Below are 24164 nucleotides of genomic sequence, written 5' to 3'. Positions count from 1 at the left end.
CACCAGGGTGCAAAGGGCCGGAAGTGGTGCAACAGCATCACAGCCAGGGCGGGAAGATGGCCCGATTTATTGCATGCATGAGGCTCCACGACACTGCGCCGGGGGCCTGTATGATATCTGAGAGCGGCTCGTTGAAACCTGCAGGATACGTGGGTTCCCACCGACCGAGGGGCTTTCTGTCTCTCACCTAGGTGCCCATGGAGGATGAGGCACACAACCCAGACGACATTTCCATCGACGGAGAGGAGGCGGAGTGGCCAGGGGCTCTTGCCTCAACCTCGCTATCTTTATCCTCTTTTCCTTTTTTCCGGGTGTCAAGCCATGCCTGGCGTCCCGCCACGGTATCTTTCTCCGTCACCACCGACGTTGCAAAGTGTGGACATGAATGCAACGGGTAAGAGGGGTGGTTAGTCGTTAGTGCGTTGTCCAAGTCACTGCGGAAGCTAAGAATGTGACGACCCGAGGCTGAAGCCTCGTGCTGCTAGAGTGAGACTGTCGTTGGGGTTTTCTTTTCTTTTTTCTTCCTTCAACGGAGGCCTTTTCTCTTTATGGCTTTATTTTTATGGTTGTGTCTCATGTATGTACCAACAAGAGCTTTTTGAGCCTCTGTGAATGCACAAGCGGAGGCGACTGGTCGGCATGGTCTTTTTGAGCTAGGAGTCGGCGGTGGGTTTACGGTGATGAAGAAACGGTTACCGTATCTGGAAGGAGGCTGTTAATTATTTACCTTGTTTTTACATTTTGGTAGAATATAGATATAGAAAATGGCACGGGTAAACTTTCTCGGCACTCGTCTGAGTGGCTTTTTTACACTTTCCCCCTCTCCAGGCCCTCCAGGTTGCGCCGTAGCCGCCACTGGAGAATGTGATGCCAGCAGGATCGGCAGGCCGTCCCCCCTGCCCGCTCTTTTTCCGGTGTGCCCTTGCTCCTATTTGCTAGAATGCGAGGATTTACGAACGGCAGGGACCGAGATTATGCATGTAGGGGTCCTGTATGCGCATGCATGCAGATTGCAACATGAGATGTTATTTTCCGTTCTCGCATCATCATTCCGCCGTCTCTGCGACGTGCGACGAAGTCGAACGATTTTCGAAAGATTTGGTCTGATAAGGAGAGAAAGGGGGAAGAAAGACAAGAGGCTAGAAGAAATCCGACTAATCAAAACATGACAAAAAAAAACTTGAATGCATGTTTCATTCACCCTCCACTACGGAACTACAACACGACGAGAGAGGGGGGGGGGAAGGTCTCAGTAGCCCCGCGTCCGCCCTCCCTCCCCCTGGCCATAATTAGTCGTTTTGTTGTCATGTATGCACTTGGCCCTCTGCATGTCCTTTTACCTGGTTGGTAGAAAGTAGAGAATGGGCGCAGATCCAAGGGCTGGAGAATGAATGGTATGGTTCCATGTCTCACAGCTCAAGAAGAAGAAAAAGAGAGACACATGATGGATGCGGGAAGCGGGGTGTGTGGCTGTCTGGCTGTCCTTTGCTCAACGACGGGGATGAAAATGTTGCAGAAAAAAGAAAAAAAAAACACATGCAGACTCGACACGTGCCCGAGACTTTTTGTCTTTCCTTTCTTTTTTTTGTCTTCCTGCGCATGGATGCGACATGCGGAAAAATGGACTTGGGGAGCACGCACCGGGAGGGCGTCGCCGGGGGCACTTTGACATCCCGGAGGAGCGGCTGTGCCAGTCAGTAGTCGCCACACCGGTGAGCAGGGATGCTTGCTGCAAAGTTGCGGCATCTCAAGCAAGATATTTGCTAATCAGTGACAAGATGGAAAATGCACCGTAGCGGAGCAAACGCTGCCCATGCATCATCGTGTAGAAAAAAAAAAAGTGGCTTTCGTTTGAAGTTTAATAATATACTATTGGTCTACCCAAGGCAGCAAAATGCGATGCTTCTCACTCCCCCTCCCCTCTCCCCATCGCCAGCACAATGCATTTTTGTAATATTCTTGACACGCCGTCCTGTTTAAGAAACACCCCTATATAGCCTCATCACTCGCTACTGTATCGCATACAACTTTTCCTTGTTCCTGTTTTTGGTATTTTTTTTCATCAGGTCGTGACATGTGCTCCGCGCCTTTACCAGTACGACGGACGGAGACCGGCAAAATTGGTCAGGCTGTTAGCTGCAGAATCGCCCTCGGTCTCCCGTTTTCTCTGTCCGCTCAACTATGGAAGCATTAGCACAAATACCCTGAAAATATGTCCGGGAGTGACGTACCTCGAGCTGAACTCCCTTGTGAACGTGCACAAGCCAGTCCACGTAGCTCTGAGCCTCATTGTTGCGGTCCTCTACGAGAAGACGTGCAAACTCAAACTCGGCTCCGTCAATGCCTTGTCTGGCAAGCTGAATGTTCATTCCTTTGGAGCCCCGCTGGGTCTTGAGGAATTCGATAATGTTGCGGACCTGCGCGTTCAGGTGGGTGTCCAACACGGGCAAAGACGATGTGTAGGCGTCCAGGCTCTTCAGATTGTCTTTGCCCTCACCAAACAGATCACTGATAAGATTCGGCGACGTCTGAGAGTGGAACCAAATCAGGCACTGCTGTCCATTGTCGACAAGGTAGACACCACCGGGTTCAACGCGCGAAAATGAAGCGCGCGCGCAAGGGGGCATCTTGAGGTGGCCAGTCTCCGCATCAGCAAAGCCGTCCTCGGGCTGAAGATTGTGTAGAGGAATCATGCGCGGGTATAGGTACAGGCTGAGCTCCAGAGCGCCCATCGATCGGACCAGACGCATCTCGTACACTCTTCGGTCAGTGTTCTCAATGCCGCCCTTGTACGCTCTGCACTTGAGCAATCCGAGCATGTACATGCAGAATTCCTTTAGTCGCTCTGGCATAACCAGCTGCCCAGGAGGGTGTTGCTGGGCGGAATGTTTGCGGTAGCAGGACATGATGTCGATGGTTCGCTCCGTCAACCAGTTACGGGTATCCTTGAGGCTGCTCGAGGTAGTGGACAGCTTGGTGCTTGCTTCCTTGGCGAGCAGGGCAATGACAGCATCTTGGTCAACAAACTTCATGCACGCACGGATGCCTTGCTCGCGCACACCAGCCTCCTTGGACGTGTCACTGACACTAGCAATAATGTTCGAGCATCGCACTCTGCGCTGTCCAGAAGCAGTCGTGTACAGAAGAGCAGACTGGAAATGCGCGTCGAGCTTGGCGTCGAGCTTACCATCGTAGGAGAAGGAAACGCCAAGCGCCTTATCAGCATCAATAACGCCAATCTCAAGATCGGCACCAAAAGTGTGCTGCACAAAGTTGCCGTGGTAGGCCGCAATTTGCAGGCCGTTCGAGCATCGAACCTTCATCAGCGCCTGGAAACCAGTCTCACGCGTGACGGCATGCGCGATTTCCGTGGACATCCTAGGGCTATCGCGAGGCGCAATAAAGTTGGGGTAGTAAAATGTTTCACCACCGGTGGTGGCGGCAACATGCCCAATCGTGCCAATGTCAAGGTATCCACCAGAAGGAGCGGCCAGGAAGAAGTCAACACCAACACCGTTGGCAGCCATCTTCTCGGATACCTTTTTCCATCCAGGGTGCTCAGTAGTATAAAGCTTCTTGTCCGATTCGCCGCCAGGGTGACTGCCATCATCGCGCAAGAACAGCCTGCCAGGACCCCAAGTGGGCAAGGCAGCGCAAGAGCAGATGATCTTGCCACCAGTAGCCTCCAGAGCGGCCAAGCCAGAGCTGAGTGCTGCAAGCATGGCTGGCTCTGGGTTTTTGACTGTAGAGAACATTTCGGGGAGGCGGTTGAGAAGCGACGTGATAGTTGACTTGCACTCGTAGGGGTCAACAAACAGACCTTCGCCAAGAGGCAGGAAGGGATCTTCGAGGTCAGGCATAATCAGCATCTGCGCCTGATCGAGACCGGGCTAGAGATCAAGTTAGCAAATAAAACCGTACGAGACATGCGACAAAGAGGCATACATTGATGTTGTAAAAGTGAATGTCTTGGTCGTATGTGACGAAGCCGACCTTGGCTCCTTCGGGTACACGCCTCTTGGGTTCGCCGTCTTCGCCAACCTCACCGCCATAGAGTGCGGCCTGAATGCCATCACAGAAGCTTTCCAGGAAGCCCTTGTTGAAAGACTCTTGTGTGACGTCGATGAGGAAAAGGAAGCGCAGCCCAACGGGCTCTCTTGTCCAGTATTCTTTGGGAACCACAAATTCGACCGTTCCTCGGTGAAGCTCCGGTCGCTGGTCACGGTCGACGCGAACGCCTTGAGGGCTCGTGGCACAGAAGTATTCGGGAGGAGTGTCGTTGGGATATGTGCAGAGGTTGCAAACGAATTTGTTGCCTCCGGACCGGAACATCATGAAGGGGTTGATGTAGGCACGGCACCTGCGACAACGGGGAGGTCCGGCCTCACCGAAATCGAGGACGGGAATTTCGGTTTCGCCGGCCTGGAGAGGAGCTAGAGGTTGTAGGAGGAGACCGAGCGGGAGACCAGTAGCCTGCAGGCCGTCGGGGGTAGCAGGCACATTGTTCATTGTCAGTCGAGCGTACTTTGGCGAGGAGTTGCCCTGGTCGTGGGCGACAAAGGAAACTGCGGCAGGCGGCGGAACATGCTTCTCAAAGGTTGGATAAATGTTTCTGAGGAAGTACTGCTGGATGGCATCACGAGCCGCGGGTACGCTGGGCAGGTCGTCGGCAGAAACCTTGCCCTGACCAGATGCCGAGACAGAAGCGGCAGCATCGCCAAAATCGCTTCCTGGGATGGGGTTGATAGGACCGGCAGGGTTCATTGGACCGCCGCCGAGCGGTGTCGGAGCCGGTGCGCCGCCGTATGGTGAGTGAGGCGCTCCTTGGCTGTCGAACTGGTTGCCAAAGGCGGGAATGGAAGGGCTCCCAGCGTTGTTGAGGAACTGGCTAGCACCAACGCCAGCGGCTGGCATGCCATTAAAGGCCTGCGATGAGCCTGTTGGCTCTACAATGTGGTGGGCGTGGCGATCCTTCTTCTTCTTGCGAATCGTACCCTGAGCATCGGCGCCGAGGCTCATACCGCCCATTTGTGCAGCCAATGCATCCTGCTGAGGCGGAGCAGCGCCGCCGTGAAATGCCGGAGGCGAAGGACCGCCCATTTGGGGAGCATGCCCTTCTTGGTAAGGGGGAGCACCATATGGCTGTTGTTGCTGGTAGGGATTCGGGGCCACGGGAGGCATAAACTGCTGAGAGGCCGGAGCGGATGTTTTATTCGGATCGTTGGGGTCGTACTGCTCGCCATGGCCCAGGGCGTGAAACTGGGTGTAGTCCGCCATGGCTGTAGCTCGTGGATGGCGGAATCTGTCGCGTGGAAGTCGGGGAAGAAGAAGACGTCAAGCTCGGGACGGTGCAACAGGGGCGGGCCACGGTGTTTGGCGATGAGGGGCTCCCCAGTCGGTGCAAGGTGTGTTTAGGCGGAGAGAGCACTTGTGGCTGTTTTTACAAGAGAAAAAGAAGATTCTGACACGGGAGAAGATGAAAGGAAACTTCCCATGATACAGAGTCCCAGACGGAACAATTGCTGCAGAAAAGCACCAGCCAGAGACAAGACACAAAGCCGCGGCGCACAATTATCGATATAAAATGTTGGCTCGTAGCGACGTGTCCAACAGTAGGGCCCCATAAAAACCACAGCACCTCACAAGCTTCCAGCACGTTAGTTCGCGAGCAACCTCGCGCAGGGGCGATGAGCTTTGTGCCTGCGCACCAGCCACAGCTAGTTGTGGCACGGCGACTACATCGCCACAATACTTGGTTTCAGGCAGGCATCAGTGGTGCTGGTGCATCACAACACTACGCAGAAAAGAAGTGGCCGAGATTCGTGGAAGAGCTTGAAGTTGTAAGTTCCGGTGCAGTCATCAGTTCCTTTCAAACAGCTGTTACAACATAGCTTGCGAGCATGATTGCCACAATACCAACAGTCGGTGCTCTTTGGCCCAGGCGCTCGGGCAAGCAGGATGCTAAAAGCCTGCTGGGTCACTCCCGATGGCTAAAATAAAATCGCGATTTTGACGGCACAAGAAGCGTGCCGCACCGTACTCGGCCTCAATTCATCGAAAGGCTGATATGCACAAGGGAAGACGCAGCGCCGTTGCAGTTCACTGTCGCTCACGTGATTAGTCAGCTGACTGGAACGTCGTGTAAGTGATCAGGCGTCGACGAACCTCATAGCTGTCGAACCGAGGCCAGATGTACCGGGTTCAAAAGTGTACTTGCGGTCAATTTATGTATTTAGAATAGTTCCACGTAGACTTTTGAGCAGCATGCATGAATATAGTGACCGCAAAAGCCTATTGTGGGCTGTTGCGCGACTTGGCACTGCGGCGCCTACATTATCGTGCTGACCAGGCCAAGCGGCCTCACAATTGCCAGATGACACCAGCGGTTGATGGAGTGTGACAGAGAAGAAGAAAATTCTGTAGAAAGTGAGTCTGTACTCTCATCAAGGCCGCCAGAAGCTCACAAATTCCATTTTCAGGCGTTGTGGTGATTGCTGCCTGGAGCAACGTCTTTGGGCGTGCAGCACGTCAGCGCCACGTCGACTTTGGCCATTTGCCCCTCGCACTGACAAACGAGTAACGATTACGGCCTCTCAGACAGCGCAGATGGATGCTAGAAAGACGTGGATCTTGGGTAAATGTTCTTCAAATATTCCATTCACGATACTGTGAAGTTGCGAAGGGGCTTGGAAGAGAAAATCGGTATAAGTCAACTTGCCGAGGTTTTGTTGTGAATCAGGCGTCGCGGTCGGAAGCGGTGACGACAGGAATGGTCAACTGAAGGTCGTAGCTGGAGGGAAAGTGCATATTTAAATAGTTTTACCGTGAAAATGAATGACTTCTGATCGAATGGAGATAAATTTGGGAAGATCCAGACCACGTGGCTGCGTGTGCGGACTGGTTGTGTTGCAGGCCATGTTTTCAACTTTGCAAACGCGAGCAGGAAAATCGACGATGTGAACGTCTCGCACCATATCTCGGCGACCGGGGCAGATGTTGATACAAAACTGGCACTGAATGTGCTTTTAGCTACTATAGTGATTTTAAACACTCGAAAGGGCAATAATGAACTGAAATGCGGCTGTTTTTGATGAAGACAATATCGAGGGCCAGATTCGCGGATAGCTTCAGGATGGAGTCGCGGGCGGGCTACGAGCGACGACGAAAAAGAGCAGCACACGCGCATCAGCCATTTCAGTGTCAAAATGATTTGAATCGCGTGCATTTGAGCGCTGAAACGAAAGCGACAATGATTCTGCACAGAATTTCAAGTGACAGTAATTAATGCGACAGCTGGCAGAACGACAATTACGAATGCGCCCGAGGGTGTGCCAGAGAATTTGGCATTTTGGTGGCAAGGTGGGCGGAGCGGGCATACGGACAGGACGAAGCTACGGTTGGGACAGCCCATGTTTCCAAATCGCGACCGACAAGCTAGCACGAAACTCTGTGGACGAAGGAGGGGCTGAATTGAAAAAATGACTCACGGAAATTGTAATGGAGGGTGAGCACGAAAAGAATGAAGAGAGACAGAGGACAGCAAACAACGAGGGATAGGAAAAAAAAAGAGAGGGGGGAGGCCGGGTAGCAACATCTGGCGAGAGGCTTCACCCAGAGAGGGACGAGGAGGACGAGATGGACGAGATGGAACAGGGACCGGCTCAGCAGATCAGAAGGGGATGCCAGGGAAAAGTGACCTGCGAGGTACAAGATGGAGGAGAAGCAGTTGGGGTGGCGCTGGCCAATCAGAAAAATGGTCACGAGGCAGACAAACAGAGAGCCCAATATTTTGGGTTGATGGGAGGGGCGGGGTTGAGGAACCGGCGACGAGATTTGGGTGTGGCTGCTGGTGGCTCAATGTATATGCTTGGTGTGATCAAGGGCAAAAGGTACGCGAGGGTTTGTGGCTGAAGCTGCACCAGCGAGGCCTAGCGCGTGGTGCTCCGGAGGGAGCTGCCGTGAGCCCTCTGCACAGAGCAGAAGGAGGAAAAAGCGGGTGCATTTCTGACAAGAGCGCAACAAATAAAAAACAGATGGCGAGTGGGGCAGGCCTCGGTGCTGAAGCGAGGTATCTCTCAAGTACCAGACCTAGCCAAGGTACCGACGTATATACAGACTTGGTCGAAATGGGGAGCCGTTCGCGGCAGCTGTTTGTCTGGGCCGCTGCTACGTGCGAAGCTGGCGGTGCTGCCATAGGACAGCGACGAAGCAGCGAACCCAGAAGCACGAGACAAAAATTCAAGACGGCCAGAAAAAAGACGAGAAGTCGTTTCCAAGTCCGTCAATATTTGTAAATTCGTGTGCTCGCTGAAGAAATTTACTCGAGTCGGACAGATTCGATTGATTGCCCCGTCTGGCCCAGCTGGCTGGCTCGTTGCAACAGTCCTCGTGCCACAGAGCCGCCGCACTTCTCACGCAGGCACACACACACACACACCACACCACACCACACCACACCACACTAGCCTGGACCCCCCAAAAATATGCTGCCACACGGCTGCCCGCCAGGGCCAGCGAAGCTACTGATTGCGGCCCTCGCCCCGCCTCATATATAAACATCCTCCCCGTCCCTCCCACGCGCCCGAACTCGCTTGCTCTCTTGCTCTTGATCTCCTCACTCACGACTCGCCTTTCCAAATCTCACTCACAAGTCTCTCGACTCTTCAACGCGCTCTACAACGCTTTTTTCCAAACAACAAATAAACTTCTTCAACATGCCTCCCAAAGCTGCTGCTGCTCCCAAGGCCAAGGCCTCGCACGCTTCCTACCAGGTTTGTTTTTTCCCTCGCTGCGGCGCATTCGCGTTCGCCTCTCCCCCACGGCAATGAACTCATGCTAACAAATTTCATTACAGGACATGATCACTGATGCCATTGTCAACGTATGTATTTTATGCCATTCATGATTATTGCAATGCCCTCTTCCTCCTGTTCGCCGCTGGCACTCGCTACTTGGTCGCGCCGTCCACCCCATCGCGCTCACCACCACCGCCGCCGCCGCCGCCACCAGCTGCTAACAATTTCCCCAACAGCTCAAGGACCGCAATGGCTCTAGCCGTCAGTCTCTCAAGAAGTACGTCAAGGCCAACAACTCCTTGAACGTGTCGGACAACATGTTCGACTCCCTCTTCAACAAGGCCCTCAAGGCCGGCGTCGAGAAGGGCGTCTTTGCCCAGCCCAAGGGCCCCTCGGGCGGCACCAAGCTGGCCAAGAAGCCCGCCGCCCCCAAGAAGGCCGCTGCCACCACCGCTGCCCCCAAGAAGGCCGCTGCCGCCAAGCCTGCCGCCAAGGCCGCTGCTCCCAAGAAGGCTGCTGCCCCCAAGAAGGCCGCTGCTGCCAAACCCGCGGCGAAGAAGGCTGCTGCTCCCAAGAAGGCCGCCCCGAAGAAGACTGCTGCCAAGGTACGTTTTCTAGATCATCGCCCCGACTCACTCTTGTTCCTTCGCTAACGATTCACCACAGGCTGAGAAGCCCGAGACGGTCCTCACCAAGACCAAGTCTGGCCGTGTCGCCAAGGTGGCCAAGCCTACCGTCAAGAAGGCTGCCCCCAAGAAGGCCGCTCCCAAGAAGGCCGCTGCCGCCAAATAAGTCAATTCATATTGAAGTGGCTTTGATGGTGTCGGCATGTTGCTTTTTTGAAGATGTAATGAAATGATCATTGGCGTTTTTGGGGTTTGCTTTCGATATCTCTGTTTGTTTTACTCAATGGGTCGGTCTACGAGGGGGGGGCTTTTACAGCGACTGGGATACATTTTTGGTTCTTTTATTGTTTGGCTCCGTGGCTTTGGAGGTGCATCCAACGGAATTGGAGTCGGTGTGGGATTGGCGCGGGCAAAGGCGAAAAAGGGAAATGAGGTTTCTACTTTCTGTGTGTGTTGTTTATACCTCTCCTGACGCGTGTTCGCGCATGAGGCACCACAGCCGTTTTTTTACCTTTTCTTCATGTATGATTTTTGAAGGAAGAACGGGCTTCTTTTTCCTTTGAGCTAATGGTTTGGACGACGCGCCGCTGGAAATGTAAAAATACGGGTTTACGGACACGACTTCTTGACACACTGTCTTGTCTTGCTTTTTTTTGGTGACTTGGTCTTAAATTTGGCGCCCTCGGGACGCACGCTTCCTCTTGCGATTGTCGCTGCCAGCTGTAGTGAGATGGCCGGACCACCCTTGGCATGTCCTGCGCGTCGCCTCGGTCCCTGGCCCTGACGCGCCCGCTCTCGAATTTTTTGTTTACTTGTCCGCATCGGGATAGAGCTTGTCTTTGGCGCATATGCGTACAGGCACCAGTGGATTCAGTTTTTGCACGTGTCCACTGATGTCCCTTTCCATTCTTTGGGCCTTTTGGTTGGCCATGGCTGACAAGATTCGTTCCCGCTGGCTCTGACGTTAAGGTAGCGCCGTAGCGGCATGTGAAACCTCTGCGATGCATCTTGTGTTTGCGACGTGACGTTGGGTAGTAACATGAAGTAATGTAGGGAATTAGCGTGTGCTCTCGTTAGCTTACGTACCGTCGTCTATTTCTGCATTCCACGATTCAGGTTACGACAGATGGGTACACGATGCTGGGAGGTGACCGAAATTGTGCAGCTATTGCATGGTGATACTATCACCAACATAGTATGTGTAAGAGCTCTGGCCAACAACGTATCAAACTGCGCCAAGAAGTGACCTTACTGAATTGTATATGACTTAGCACTACAATGAGGCAGTTTTCACACAACTGGCCGTGTGTTCAAGTCTGACATGCCACAAAATACTGTCATGTTCATTTCACTCTAGGGTGGGTGTAGCTGACGATGGCTGCCTTGGTAGTGTTGGGTGTATACACGTGATTCCGCGCATTGTGCACGAAACTAGAGGTACCTCAGTAACGCACCCAAGCCCGCACTGCCCCGCTCGTTGCAAGAGCTCCGGCCGATGTACCAAAGTACCTTCTTCGGACGTCAGAGGCTCAGACCCATTGACAGCAGAAGGAGGGGAAGCAAGTACGCAAGCTAATGAGCTAACCGCTTCTTCCGGCGCCAATCCTCGCATTAACGCCTTGCTGGCCACCCGACATCTCGCTGGCTATTTCCTCACGATCCGGCACACGTCACTGCCCGTCTTTCCCAGCGAGCCAGCTAGAACGAATCGTGGCCGCATCATATTATTATCGCGTCTTTCAAGGGTGGAGGGTACCATCCTGCACCTACGCCAGAGCTTGTCCCTCCACATCTCCCTTTGAAGATGGCATGGAAGCTCTCTGCCCACACCGTCTGAGCCTTCTTGCCCTGAGACAGCCCGCCTGCTTTACCTCCCTGCGCTCGGTTCTGCTACATTGATTAACAGCGTCCGACCTGCCGACTTTGGCGGAAAGCTACACCACATCTACTAGCATATTGAGAGTTTTGGCCCATGCGCCAAGAGACGCCCAACCGACATAATATACAGAAAAGACTACAGAGTCAACATATATAACGCACCATGGCGTCATCGAACCCGTTTCGCAAATCTGTCTTGCAGCCCAAAGTCGCTGACTCGACTCTTCCTCCCCTCGATCCGATAGACACGACCCAGACGCACGACGCCCCGCCGCGTACCTCGTTTCGCGCCCCAGAACCCAGCGACGCAAACGACGAACCCCAGCCCGGGCGAAAGCAGAAGCCGGTGAAAAAGGTCAGAGTGTTGACGCCGCCACCGCTCTCACCCGACTCCCCAGAATGGCCAGAGGTCGAGCCCATGTACCGGACCGGGGCAGGCCTGGTGCCGCCGCCGGTCGACTACGACCCTTTTGGCGGCTCGGCGACGGATGAGAGCGATCGAGATAGTACGGTAACACCGCCATACCAAAGACCTGCGGTTGGCGGTTTCGCGGCTGCTCCTCCGGCTCCAGGAGGGCCTCCCGGCAATCCGTTCACTCGCACATTGCAGGATATGGAGGATACGGCAAACAAGGAAGAGCTAGACCTGCAGCAAAGAGAAGAAGGCGAGGTCCTCAAGGCTGCCAATGCTGACACGCCAGCGCTCAATGTGGATGCCTTCAAAAGGCTATTATTGACGGGCAATTCTGGATTACAAGGGAGCCAGCAATCAGCTGACGACCAAGGGCTGGCGTCAGTCAACGCAGAAGCCAATAAAATAGTGGCTGCTCCCGATAGCGCACCAGAGGATAGCCAAGCCAATAGCGACAAAGGTAGCCCTAAACAGGACCAACGCGTCGCCTCACCTTCAGCGTCTAACAAGGACAAGAAGCTTGTGCCTCCACCGCCACCAAGTTCTCGCCACGGCAAGACCATCAAGGGCGAGCAGACCAAACCAACACAGTCAGAATCGGAGCACCAACATGTGCTACTGGAGACCAAACCCACACCACATATTCCAAGTGTCGATGGTATAGAATCCGCTTCGGATGAGGACTCATCGACTGACTCACCCCCTCCCGAGGCAGCGACGCCGACCAGCGCCAAGAAGCCAGCACCAGCGCCACCCCCACGTCGTGGCCACGCGCGATCAGACACGAGGTCCAATCTGTCACCATTGAAGCCCGCCGACGATGAATCCGAGTCTCGCTCCTCCCTGGACTCTACGCACCGACAAGATGCTGGCGGCGGCGAGAAGCCTCGCGCCCAGATTCCCGTGCCGCCCCCGCCGCGGAGACCGCACGTCGCGCCTAAGCAAAGCAACAGCACTGGACCGTCGCCATCTGTATCGTCGTCATCGATCCCGCAGCGCAACCAGGCAGAAACGTCTGCGGTCTCCCCCAACCCCACTTCCAAACTTGGCAAGTCACCAGCACCACCGCGGCCGCCGGCCAGAAATCCGTCATCGGCACGACGGCCGCTCGGTCCTGGCGGCGCCACCCTCGAAAGGAGGGACAGCATGCCGCCGCCGCCGCCGCCGCCGCCTCCGCCACGGCACCGAGGTAGCAGCAGCCCAACGCGGAAAACCAGCGCTGACCGGCCAGACGTCGATTCCAGCAAGGGAGCGGATATCCTGGCGGATCTAGACGCGCTGCGACGCGAAGTCGAGGCGCTACGAGGCGGAAGGTGAGAGGTGACGGCAAATTAGCGTAGATGTACCCTTTGAACTGGGCCGCAAGAAAACAAGGTATAATCTTGTTCCCATGTAGGTGGCCGTGTAATATACAGCACAATTTACGTCTCAAACCAATCATTTCTCCCGTGTTGGTCTTGCTCGGCCGGCCCAACTCAAGACTATCAGGCTCGGGGTGGACAGTCAGCGTAAATGCGCGAGGTCAATAGTGCTTTCTATCTCTGAGAAGAACATTCAACATCTACCGAAAAAGGAGAAAAATCCAACGGCGGAACAAATGGTACTAGTTGTGATATATTCATTCGCTATCTACAGAGCGCAATGTTCGTCACGCTGGTGCCGTGGCGGGTGCCTGCAGGGCAGCACACGCCTCAGCCGCCTCACGTCCTCTGTAGGCTATCTTCTCGTATTTTCTGTTCTACTGACAAAAGGAGATTCGATTAGGTTCTCATCCTCATGTACGGACAAAAAATAAACAACAGAGCGTTGAGGATCAATGGAGCGTTGTGGCTGCGTCGCTATCAACCCCCGCCACAGCCGCGAGGTACACGTCTAGGCAGTCTCAAAGGTTAAAAAACCGGATTTTTTTTTTTTTGCTTCAATGGATGGGTATTTCGAGTAGTCATGGTAAAACGATGAAAACAATACATCTTTACACCGACGTTCTAGCTCTTGGTGGGGTTTAGCCAACGGTCGACGCTATCGATACCCGCCCTCCCAAAAAAAATAATAAGTTTCCACCAAGCTTGTCGCATCACTGCCCAAGCCTTTTCCCTTTCCACCACACGCCATATATTCATACGCACACTTACAAAAGCCCGCCTGCCAATCTTGCTCCCGCTGTGCGCAATGGCTCTCCTCGGCAAGCGCAAGTCGCGCGACGGCGAAACCGCCAGCGCCGACGTCTCGGAGCTCGACGCCGCGGCCATCTTCCGACGCCACTTCGAGGCCCAGTTTGAGCCCCTCGACGAGGAGGACGAGGCGGCGCGGGCGCAGCGCGAGCAGGACGACGACGACGAGGTCGACTCGGACCTCAATGGCGACGACGATGACGACGACGATGACGATGACAGTGACGACGCGGATGAGTGGGGTGGCTTCTCGGGCGCAGAAGACAAAGACTCAGAAGACAGCGACGACGAGGACACGCAGACAACAGCAGCAGTCGAAGTCATAGACCACTCGAAGCCGCAAATACCAAAGGAGCCTCAAATGAGCAAAAAAGAACTCAAAGCATTCATGGTGCGCCCACAAAACCTAACCCTCCCTCTCCAAAATACACAACCACTAATCTCTCGCTCCAGTCCTCCAAGGTCATCGACCACACCGCCCCTCAGCCCTCCCCGTCCTCCTCCTCCGCCGCCGCCTCGGCCAAGCCCGCCAAGGCCCTCCCCGAGGACGCGCCGTCTCTCCTCGCGCAGGACCTCGAGCTGCGCCGCCTCCTCTCCGAGTCGCACCTCCTCACGCCCTCGCACAACAACGCCGCCTCGGCCTCGGTCTTTTCCTCCTCCGTCGTCCACGGCACCGCGGCGGAGCCGAGGGCCTTCTCGTCGGGCCGCACGCGGCAGCGGGCGACCGACCTCCGCCTGCAGGCCCTCGGGTCCAAGGGCTCGGTGCTGGCGCAGGAGCGCATGCCGATGAGCATGCGCAAGGGGATCGCGGCGGCGGCCGACGCGCGCGACGCCAAGCGCAGGCGAGAGGCCAAGGAGAATGGCGTGATCCTGGAGAGGAGCGCGCAGACGCAGGGGAGGAAAAAGGGCGGCGGCGGCGGCAGCAGCAGGGGGAGAGGTGGTGGTGATGTGCACAGCCCGGGGATTGGACGCATGAGAGGTGCGGAGCTGAGGATTAGCGAGAGTGATGTGAGAAAGATTGAGGGAAGTCGGGATGCGTTTGGCAGAAAGGGACGGGGTGGAGGTCGGCGGTAGATGGTGCATGGAAAGACAAAAGGACGCCAAAAAAAGTGGCAAGAATTTACTGCATATACAACAGGCGCAATGGTACTGAGACTTACAGGGCTGGGATATATATTGACAATCCCATCATGTTTTACAAGGCGAAAAGTAAAAGTGTATATACGGCCCTCGCATTGTCTATCGCAACCGCACAAGGTTCGAGTATATATTGTTCCCATCATGTTTCACAAGGCACAGTGGATTGGTTTTATAGCTTTTGCATTGTCTATTACAGCCGTACAAGGCTTTCCAGCATAACGCTGTCCCATAGATTCCTCCTCGCCAACTTAAATAAGCAGACAACATATATGTACAGTGCGCCTTGTGGTCTTGCCGCGACCGCATCCAAATGCGCCTCCCTTCGTCGAGGGCATACTATACAGATGGTAGTGTTTCCCAAGCAAGGTCTTGTCTATCAGCAGCCGACATCTGAAAATTTTCAAAAACCACTTGAACATGAAAAAAAAAATAAGATAGAAATAGCGCAGATTGAAGCATAATAAAAAAAGATAGAATAAAACAAGGAAAATGTGCAAGTGACGTGTATAGCAAGCAAATGAAGGTGAGTCGTTACTTCATAGCCGCTTGAAACGAGGAAACAGAAAAATCAACTGCAAGAAAAGTGCGGGCGTATTTAAATCATTGACGGCTGGCTGAGCGTCATGGGCATACTTAGCGTTTGCAGGCTGTTATATGACGAGTTGGACATGGATGAAGGGGGAGCCATGCCATTTTGGTTGACCTCGCCATTCAGAGAACCGGTGATGTAAGCCATCTCTGATGAGGGAGAGGCCTCTTCGAGGGAACCCAGGGGTTCCTCACCAGAGTACTCCTCTTCCTCCTCGGCAGAGAGATGGAGGGAGCCTTCGGCGCCATCCTCACGGCTGTGCGTGCGCTTGTGCTGTGCCAGGTTGTCGGAGCGAGAAAAGGCCTTGTTGCACTGAGGGCAGACATAGGGCTTCTCTTGCGTATGGGTGCGGACGTGTCGCTTGAGGTGCTCTAAACGCTTGAAGAGACGACCGCAAGTGGGAATCGGGCATGAGTGTGACTTGTGAGGGTATGGGCCCAGTTCCATGACAGTCGCGGAGCGAGCACGGCGAATCACACCAGCAGGGCCAGAGATGGCTCGGCGGTGCTCGTGGAAGGAGCCGTTGCCAGACATGTCATCGCTTCCAAAGCTTTGCTGAAGAGCAAGAGGGTTGAGACCCGAGTTGGACTCGACAGTTGAAAGGGGGGTACCGTGTCTCGAGATGTCATCGAGGGGCTTCTGCTTGGTCATGGACATGCCATTACTATAAGACAGACCAGGAGGAGAGTTGTCCTCGGACTCGTCGCCTTCGGTAACGGGACCGACAGAGACAGAGATGGATCGACGGAGGTCAGAAGGTCTGTGAGGCGCATTGGGGTTGGACGAAGGAGGGGGAGCAATGGCAGCCATGCCGGGAGGAATAGAGGAGCGGCGTCTTCTCTGCTTGTATGTGGGAGAGCCCTCAATAACAGAGTAGACATTATTGCTTCCGTAGGAGCGGTTGAACTGATGGCCGGCCATGGTCGAGGGGGGCAGCTGAACCATGCCATTCAGACCGTTCATGCCAGAGAGGTGATCAGGTATGGCCGAGTATAGGCCAGTTTCCTCGTTGGCAATGTATGCTGGCTCAGCGGAGACGCCGAGAGCCTGCTGAGGAGGGGTAATGGGCTCAAAGGACAGACCGCGGTTGCCGTAATCGTCGTACTGCGAAGACACAAAAGACGGAGCAGGAGAGTACTCGAGGCCGTAGGCGGGCATGGAAGCATGGCGCTGGTGGCCGCCATGGACGGGAATGCCGTTCTGATTGTACTGGACACGAGTAAAGTCTGGCTCGCGCTTGACAGCAGCGATTTGCGGAGGAGCTACGGGGGCCATGTTAACGGCGTCGTAGGCGCCCATTGGGTCCATGGTATCGGGCATGTGGCCCATGGCCTGGTGCATCATGTTGGGAGGAGGCATGGCTTCCATGGCCTTCATGATGGGAGAAGCAGACTGGCCCTGCGTGAAGGAGGAGTGCTGGGCGTTGAAAGACGAGGAGTTGACTTGTTGGGTCTTTGTCAGCTGCTCGTAGAGCGACTGCGAGGAGTCGTACTGGAAGGAGAGGGCAGGCTCGCTGACAGCGACAGTGGTGGCTTCCTGGCCCATCTTTTCTCTCTTGAGATCGCGCTCGAGAGCATCGAGGAAGAGGCGATCATGGGGAACGCTGTACCAGTAAAAGACCTTTTGCTTCTTTTGGGTGCGGATACAGTTGTTCTTGTAGAGGAAGTCGAGGAACTGGCTCTTGGGTTCTTCGAGCGAGGCGTCGGTGCCGGATTTGAGGTTTCGGAGGTCGGAGAAGATGCCCTCTTCGAACTTTTTGGAGTTCTTTACGGGACGGCCGAAAGCCTGGAATCTGAAAGACAGGCAGCGGACAATGTCGGTACCAGAGATGTGGAAGAGCGTGTTCCAGAGAACGCAAGAGACGTATTCGCCGGTAGGGAGCAGAAAGCGGCGAATGTACTGATCTTGTTGCCAATCGACGGGAGCAGAGATGAGGAAGTATTTGACTGGAAAACATGTCAGCGGCTAGGAGATACGCGTGGTGCGCCAAGGTACGTACGGTTGTCAACCTGCTGGAGGGCAACTTGCGCATCATGGGGAAGGGCCTGCTGAGCCTCCGTGCTCAGCATGAAGGTCTCAGGTTTTTGAGGCGCGGCCATTCCGGGGTGTTGTGAATACATAATGCGCAAGGAATCCAAGTGGACTGTGTGTTATGGCCGTCGCGCAGTGGCCTAACAGGGGTGAAGAGGCGAAAAAGGTGCGAAACACGATAAAATGCGCGTCGCAATCTTGTCAATCGGTCGAAGTAGTCGAAAAGCAGGCGTATTTAGAAAGCGGACGGATTCAGTCCGGCTGTAGATGGCGTCGGCGGTTAAGCGCGCGAGGGTTGGGCTGTGAGGGGAGGGCGCTTCCGGAGCCGAAATGTGGCGTAAATGCAGAAATAAGATGGGAAATTCGAGACCAGCCCGAAGAAATAGCGACACAGAGAGATATGCAGCACGCAACACAAGCGAAAGGCCAACAACTGCTTCAAGCAAACTGTTGGGAGGTGGCCGGACAGCGATTCCGTCGGCGATGACTTAGGGGGCGCGAGCGGAGGCGGCTTGATGGGCGCAGAATCGGGCGACGAGTGCAGCGTCAAGAAGATGGTATAAGAAAAGATTGGAAAAGGAAACCGAAACGGTTAACCCGGTCGAAGGATCGTCTCTGTGGCGCGGCCGTTGGACAAGAAGTCCGTTGAATCTAGTTCGTGTCGAACGGAGCTAGAAAAGGGCGAGAGGGAAGAAGACGAGGTTAGCACTAAAAGGCTGCGACCAAGGCGACAGTGACAGTCGAAGAAAGAAGAAGAAGAAAATAAAGGGGGACAGCCGGGCCCTGGGAGGATAATGTGAAGAGAAAACGCGAGAGCAACAAACGAAGCCCGTGAAGAAACAAGATTGAAGAACGGAAGCAAGAGGGGGGTGGGGGGGAGGGAGATGAAATATAAGGTAGAGGAGAGGGTGCGAGCGAGCGAGAGTACTGGAGAGTGGAAGGCGACCAGCAGCAGCCAGCAGTGGGTAGCGTGGACAGGCCCCAGGCAATGGCCCCAGAGATTTGGGAATGGGAAGCGAAGAAACACCAGCGAGAAAAGCGGGCGCCGGGCGGGAAGGGCCAGTCAACGGTGGGTGGTGCCAGTGGTGCCAGGCCAGAAAAGGGCCAACGAGGAGCCAGTCCGTCAGTCAGTCAGTGGCCCCATGGGTGATGGAGTGGTGCGGGTAGGTCAGGTACAGAAGAGGGACCGCCCGGAGAGGGCAAGCCTCAGTGGCCTGGAGGCTGGAGGCTGGATAGCAGTAGCCTGGAAGAGCAAGGGTGGGGTGTGGCGGGTGGATGCCATGTTCTACGCCAAACGGGCGGTGGTTGTGCTGCTGTGCGTTGCTGACAGCTGGAAGCTCGGCCAGTGGTAGGCACCTAGGTAGGCACAGCAGCCCAGAGCCACTGCGAACCAGGTGAAGAGGCCCTGAGCGCGGGTGCAGTGGGCAGACCGACACCACAGGGCACCAGATTGCGCTGGGCAGACAATCCCGAAAGCCAGTGCGAAGCCAGGGGGCGTGCGTCCAGGCACAGGTCCACGCGCCCACGGCCCAGGTTCCAGGGGAGGGGAGGGGAGGGAGGACCGAGGGGGGCGTGTCGGGCCAAATAAAAATAAAAATTCAAGATGGGAGAAGATGAGGAATTAAAAAAAAAAAATACAGACACACTCACACACACACAACGCACACTGGTGGGTGATTGTGGGAAGCACAAGTGGCCCATCGCTACCTCTAGCCGCCGGGCTGCCAACAAAGAGCCAGCGCTGCCAACACCTGCTGGCCAGTCGAAGCGCCGAGGTGCTGCGATTCGCACTTGCATATCCAACTTTGGATATTACCATTTTTCCTCTCTCGTCTTTTTGCAGAATTCTGTGCATTGTGGCGCCGCCGACGATGTCTCCGCCCCCTCGCCAGTCAAAAAAATAAAAATTTGCAGGTGATAAAAAACAGGCAGCACGTTGCCGGCCGCTTCCAACGGGCAAACAAAAAAAAAGCTGCCGCCACACAAACCGGGTAGAGACAGCAAATAGAATAGAAACAGAGCCGCAAAAGGCTCACTTACCACAAGTTTTTCTTTTTCTTTTTCTTTTTTTTCTTGTTGTCTTTCTCTGCTGTCGTCTTTCAAATACCAGCCAGTCAGATCTAGCCAGCATAAACAGACTGACTCTTTTGCTGTATGTATTATCGTCGGTGGGTCCCGGCTGTTATTGTTGGATATGCCAGTAGAGGTACGGGTTGGCCGGTAAAAGGCAACGGAGGCTGGTAAACGGAAACTGGGGGTGCGGCGAACAAACGAACGAACGACGCTTTGAGCTCCTGTCCGTCTTGGCCAAAGTATAGTAAATTAATTGCAACGAGCAGTCGGCTTCTCGGCTGGCGAATAAACGAATCGTAAAAAGAAACAAGAGTGTCGAATAGAGTGCAGCATCTAAAAGCCGGGGCAATCCGCGTGTGTGCTTTCTTTTGCTTCTTCTTTTCCCCAAGATCGATCATGCAAGTCAGCGAGACAAGAGGCTGGGCGCCTGCATCTTAAGTATCCTGTCCCCAGAAAAAATCTCTCCAAAGCCACGACCTCTTTTAGGCCTCGTTCCTCTTTTCTTTTCTCATCTACTAGACAGGAAATGACGATCGAGACACCGGTCTCCCTCTCCCCGCAGACGGGCGCCATCTTGGCCATCAGGTGCAGCAGTTGCAGGACCGCACCGGCCACTGGGCGCCCACTTGGCTGCCACTCTCTCGGCCGTCGTGTTGGTGGTATTACTCTTCGTCCTGCAGTAGTAAACAGGCTAGATAATGCGAGCTCTGCCCCTCAAAAGACTTCTTTAGCCAAGTAGCTAGCTATCCTGCATGTCGTAGTGCTAGCCAGGGCTGCCATGTCAGGAAGCTCGGAGCTCGACCGCCTTTATCAGCGAGTCGCTTGGCCGTGATGCAAAGCCCGGCTTTACCTGCTCCCTCGCCTTGTAGTTTCTATAAGCAAAATGCCTCCACAGCCAGATTCTAAAGTGAAACGGAAAGGAATATCTTCTCTGCCTCTCTCTCTCTCTCACACACACACACACAAACAGCCACTAGAAAGGATACCCTTGTATGACCTCTGGTCTGGGGCAGCCTTGACTTGCGCTCAGTCGTTTTAGTCCCAAGCAGGTCTGGGAGCTGGGGGGGACGAAGCAGGGATGTCATGACTGGCGGCATGATTGGCGAGCACAGGTAGGGCGCGCCGGCCAAGAGTGAGACCAGGTTGATCGCCAAAAAAAAAAAAAAAAAAAAAAAAACCCCCCCAAAAAAAAAAACACCTACAGAGGCGAACCTCTCACACCGTAGAGATGGGTGCTGTCTGTGCTTGCCAATCGAATGTACGACACGACGGCGGCGGGGTTCGCTGGATGACGAGCATGCGCCACACCCAAACTAGCATGATTCTGAGTGCGCGCGCTGTGCGATGACAGCAGGCAGTGCGTCCACGCTACGTTCTGTACCGGTGCTTTAAAAGTCAATCAGCAAGTACAGAGCCCTGCCGCAACGACAATGAATGGGCTGCGCAACCAAGTCAGCTAATACGACTCTTTTCTCGTCTTTTTGCGTGCATCCATGTGCGTGTGCGCGTGTGTGTGTGTTGCCCTGCCCCTTGGGGTAAGTGCTCTGCATACCAGTACGCCGCATCTTCTTTTAGCACTGCCACGCCACTATTCCCATCAGGTACCGCCTGCATTGGTGCTACCGTCACTATCCCTGTTCGGCCGACCGAAAAAGAAAGGAAGAAAGAAAAGGCCGCCTTTTCTTGCCCTTGTCCACCATCTTATTATTTCATAGTCGTACAGAGAAACGCCAGCTCGCCATGTGGCCTCGTGGGACCCTGCAGCTAGGAACCTTTGGCCTGCCTGTGTAACACCATTCTCCTGCGCCACGCGCAACCACCTCTAACTGCTAGTCCGTCGCCTCTTCCAACGTGATGTTCTACATCTTTTGGTCCACATTGCGAAGGTTGCCAGGACTGGAAGACTAAATAACGTTAGTCCATCACAGATAGGCTGGTTTTGTGCCGCCTGCACGCATTTTGTCCATGCTAGTCCCGTCATTCTCGGGTGAAAAAGCCGATGATGAACACCTAGCTGTGGTTCAGGGTAGTGCGCAGTCTGCCGCCAACAGAGTCGAGATACTCCCCTTGGTTCACACGCATTGGCTACGAGGCAGTACACGTCTAGATTTTACCTCTTGTTCAACTTTATAAAGGATGCTCCTCTCCAATTTTTCAGATACACATTGATCCATATGGGAGCCTTCTTTCGTATCCGGGACAATTGATGCTTGCCCAGCTTCGGACTACAAACAGGCTAGCTGGTAGCCCTCAAACATGATGTCGACATCAGCCCTGATTGTTATCAGTGCATCCCACTGCTCTACCGCCACTCTTTCCACCCAACCTGACCGAGTTCATTCATGAGACGGCGCCGTCGTCTGGGCCGGCCAGGTCCTTCTACCCCTGCAGATAGGCGTCGGCGGCGCACGCACCGGACCCGGACTTTGGGATAGCTTGGTGGTTGGTATAGGCAGGGCCACCGCCGACATTGCCCATCTCCATCCCCGGAGTCAGCGCCGAGCTGATGAAGGAACTGCATGCCACTGGAGCCAGTGCTCTAGTGTTGGACCAATGCCTTGCATAAGCATCATGGCTTTCTGTAGCTAGAGCACAGAGAGCTAAAGCTCCGGCTCTAAAGCAATGCTAGTTGCTAGCTTGAGCTTGCCACGCGACAGCTGTCGAGCCTAGTCGCGATGCAACTCCGGAGAAGCTCGTTCTAGCTCGACTTGGGTTCCCTTTTCCCCAAACTACCAATTGCAACATTTTATTACTCTTTTCAGCACTTTGAAACCCACTGCGGTGTAAATGCCGAGCTCTGGTAGCCTTTTGAGAGAATGCTGTAACGAGATATCCAAAGCCCAGTTTTCTTTCACTACTAGCTGGAAACGAGCCTCTGCAACACACCTGACCTGCGTCTGTGTGTCTATATCGTAGATGGGCGTAGGAACCTTGCTGAGAGCCCAATATCCGTACCAAGAAGCTACAAGTCGCCACACAGCCAAGAGGCGAATGGTGGCGGTGTGTGCCATGGTGGCAGGCTTGTCCATGCCAGCCCTCTCTACGATTCCCCGCCACGCACGTACGCCCGCACGCTTGTCCATTGGAGAGCGATGCCATGGTTTTGGAAAGAAAGTGTGCTTTGACCCCCTCGAGGCTAGCAGCGGACACAATGCTCAAAGCAGAAATCGACCTGCAGTTGTGGCTAACGAGAGAGCCTCGTTGGTTTGGGGGGCAGGCAGACTGGCCCGGCACTAATAAGACAGGTGGGCTCTGGAAGAAGGCTAGAAGAACGGATGCCAACCACGAGTGTGGCGCGGAAGGAGTGGAAGAAAAGGCTTGAAATGGCGTACAATCCCAGCTTGTAGGCGCAGAAACTATTAGAACTGGCCTGCAAGATGGAAATTGCCGTCACGACGCCTCGTCTCGTTCAGACGACGGCTTGTCATGCTACGATGTGGCCCGTGAAGAAGCCCAGTGTATCATCATGTCCACCATTTCTCTTGTAGCTCGCTCGACTACGGACAGCAGAAGGCAAAGACTTGCTACAGTTCCAAGGCTGCGAATTGAGGGCCGGAGCTCCGACTCGCACAGACCTGCTGAGGGTCTAGCCGTGGACTTGGGCCAAGCTGGATCGAATGCGCCGATGTGAAAGAAAGGTGTCGTGGTCGTGGCAACCCTGCTCGTCCTGGCCCTCTAGCCATGACTGAAGGGACAATCCAATTTTTTTTCTATCAAAATCAAGTGCTTGTGGCCATTGCGGCCGAGTGTACGGCACGAGAAGCTGCTGCCCTGAGACGGCGCAGTCTTGCTCACCAGGTGGCCACGGCTTTGCGTGCAGGCTCGACGCAAGCAACACACCATGACAACTACCAGCTTTGGTGGGCATTCTGGCAGCGCTGCTTCGCATGGTTGATCAGCGCCACCAGCAAAGGCCACGGACGACGCCGGAGCGCAGCAGCTGCAGAGTGCCCAGGGAGTCTCGCCCGTCGAGCTCCGAGTCGGGTTGGTGGGAGCGGTCCATGCCAGCCAACCGGTGTGCTAGAAAACCCAATGGAAAAAGCGGAGAAATTCATGCCAAAGATAAAAATAAAAACAGCGAACAGTACTGGTAATCCCCAGCCAGTGCATTTTACACTGCAGAATTTAAAATGAGATTGAGTAGGGAAAGAGGGGGAATATTGGTGTGTGGATGGGAGGACGAGCAGTGAGTGGCTGTTTTGAGTGGGCATGAGACGATGCGGGAAAAGATGAAACACGCCTGGCACCTGCACACTCTGACTCTGCAGCAGCGCGACCAGGAAACCCACATGACACACCCCCCCTTGATGCTCTTTGTCGCTCTGCCTCTTGCTCGCTCGCTCGCTGTCTCTCTGTCTCTCGCTCCCGCTCTGGCTGGTCCTCGCTCTTCTCGTCTTGCCTGTGCCACACACAGCCTCTCTCCCCCTCTCTCTCTCTCCCCTGGCCCAT

The 24164-nt window shown here is 54.6% G+C and overlaps 5 protein-coding genes across 5 annotated transcripts; 3 read left to right on the top strand and 2 right to left on the bottom strand.

The window, feature by feature from the left end:
* Positions 1-2089: 2089 nt before the first annotated feature.
* LMH87_004249 (uncharacterized protein) lies at positions 2090-5277 on the bottom strand (the record flags this gene model as incomplete). Its single annotated transcript, XM_056195439.1, has 3 exons — positions 2090-2179; positions 2232-3890; positions 3946-5277. The coding sequence occupies 3 exons, from the start codon at positions 5275-5277 to the stop codon at positions 2090-2092; spliced, it is 3081 nt and encodes a 1026-aa protein (XP_056049067.1).
* A 3437-nt stretch (positions 5278-8714) lies between these two features.
* LMH87_004248 (uncharacterized protein) lies at positions 8715-9587 on the top strand (the record flags this gene model as incomplete). Its single annotated transcript, XM_056195438.1, has 4 exons — positions 8715-8771; positions 8855-8881; positions 9032-9400; positions 9462-9587. The coding sequence occupies 4 exons, from the start codon at positions 8715-8717 to the stop codon at positions 9585-9587; spliced, it is 579 nt and encodes a 192-aa protein (XP_056049066.1).
* Positions 9588-11462: 1875 nt separating this feature from the next.
* On the top strand, positions 11463-13028 carry LMH87_004247 (uncharacterized protein; the record flags this gene model as incomplete). Its single annotated transcript, XM_056195436.1, has 1 exon — positions 11463-13028. The coding sequence occupies one exon, from the start codon at positions 11463-11465 to the stop codon at positions 13026-13028; it is 1566 nt and encodes a 521-aa protein (XP_056049065.1).
* An 852-nt stretch (positions 13029-13880) lies between these two features.
* Positions 13881-14956, top strand: LMH87_004246 (uncharacterized protein; the record flags this gene model as incomplete). Its single annotated transcript, XM_056195435.1, has 2 exons — positions 13881-14273; positions 14336-14956. 2 exons carry the CDS (start codon positions 13881-13883, stop codon positions 14954-14956), a joined length of 1014 nt encoding a protein of 337 aa, XP_056049064.1.
* Positions 14957-15617: 661 nt separating this feature from the next.
* On the bottom strand, positions 15618-17710 carry LMH87_004245 (uncharacterized protein; the record flags this gene model as incomplete). Its single annotated transcript, XM_056195434.1, has 2 exons — positions 15618-17557; positions 17611-17710. The coding sequence occupies 2 exons, from the start codon at positions 17708-17710 to the stop codon at positions 15618-15620; spliced, it is 2040 nt and encodes a 679-aa protein (XP_056049063.1).
* Between the last annotated feature and the right edge of the window lie 6454 nt (positions 17711-24164).

Source organism: Akanthomyces muscarius, chromosome 2 (genome assembly GCF_028009165.1).
Source record: "Akanthomyces muscarius strain Ve6 chromosome 2, whole genome shotgun sequence".
NCBI lineage: Eukaryota > Fungi > Ascomycota > Sordariomycetes > Hypocreales > Cordycipitaceae > Akanthomyces > Akanthomyces muscarius.
The sequence above is the reverse complement of the archived record's forward strand: the minus strand, read 5'-3'. Positions and strand labels throughout refer to the sequence as shown.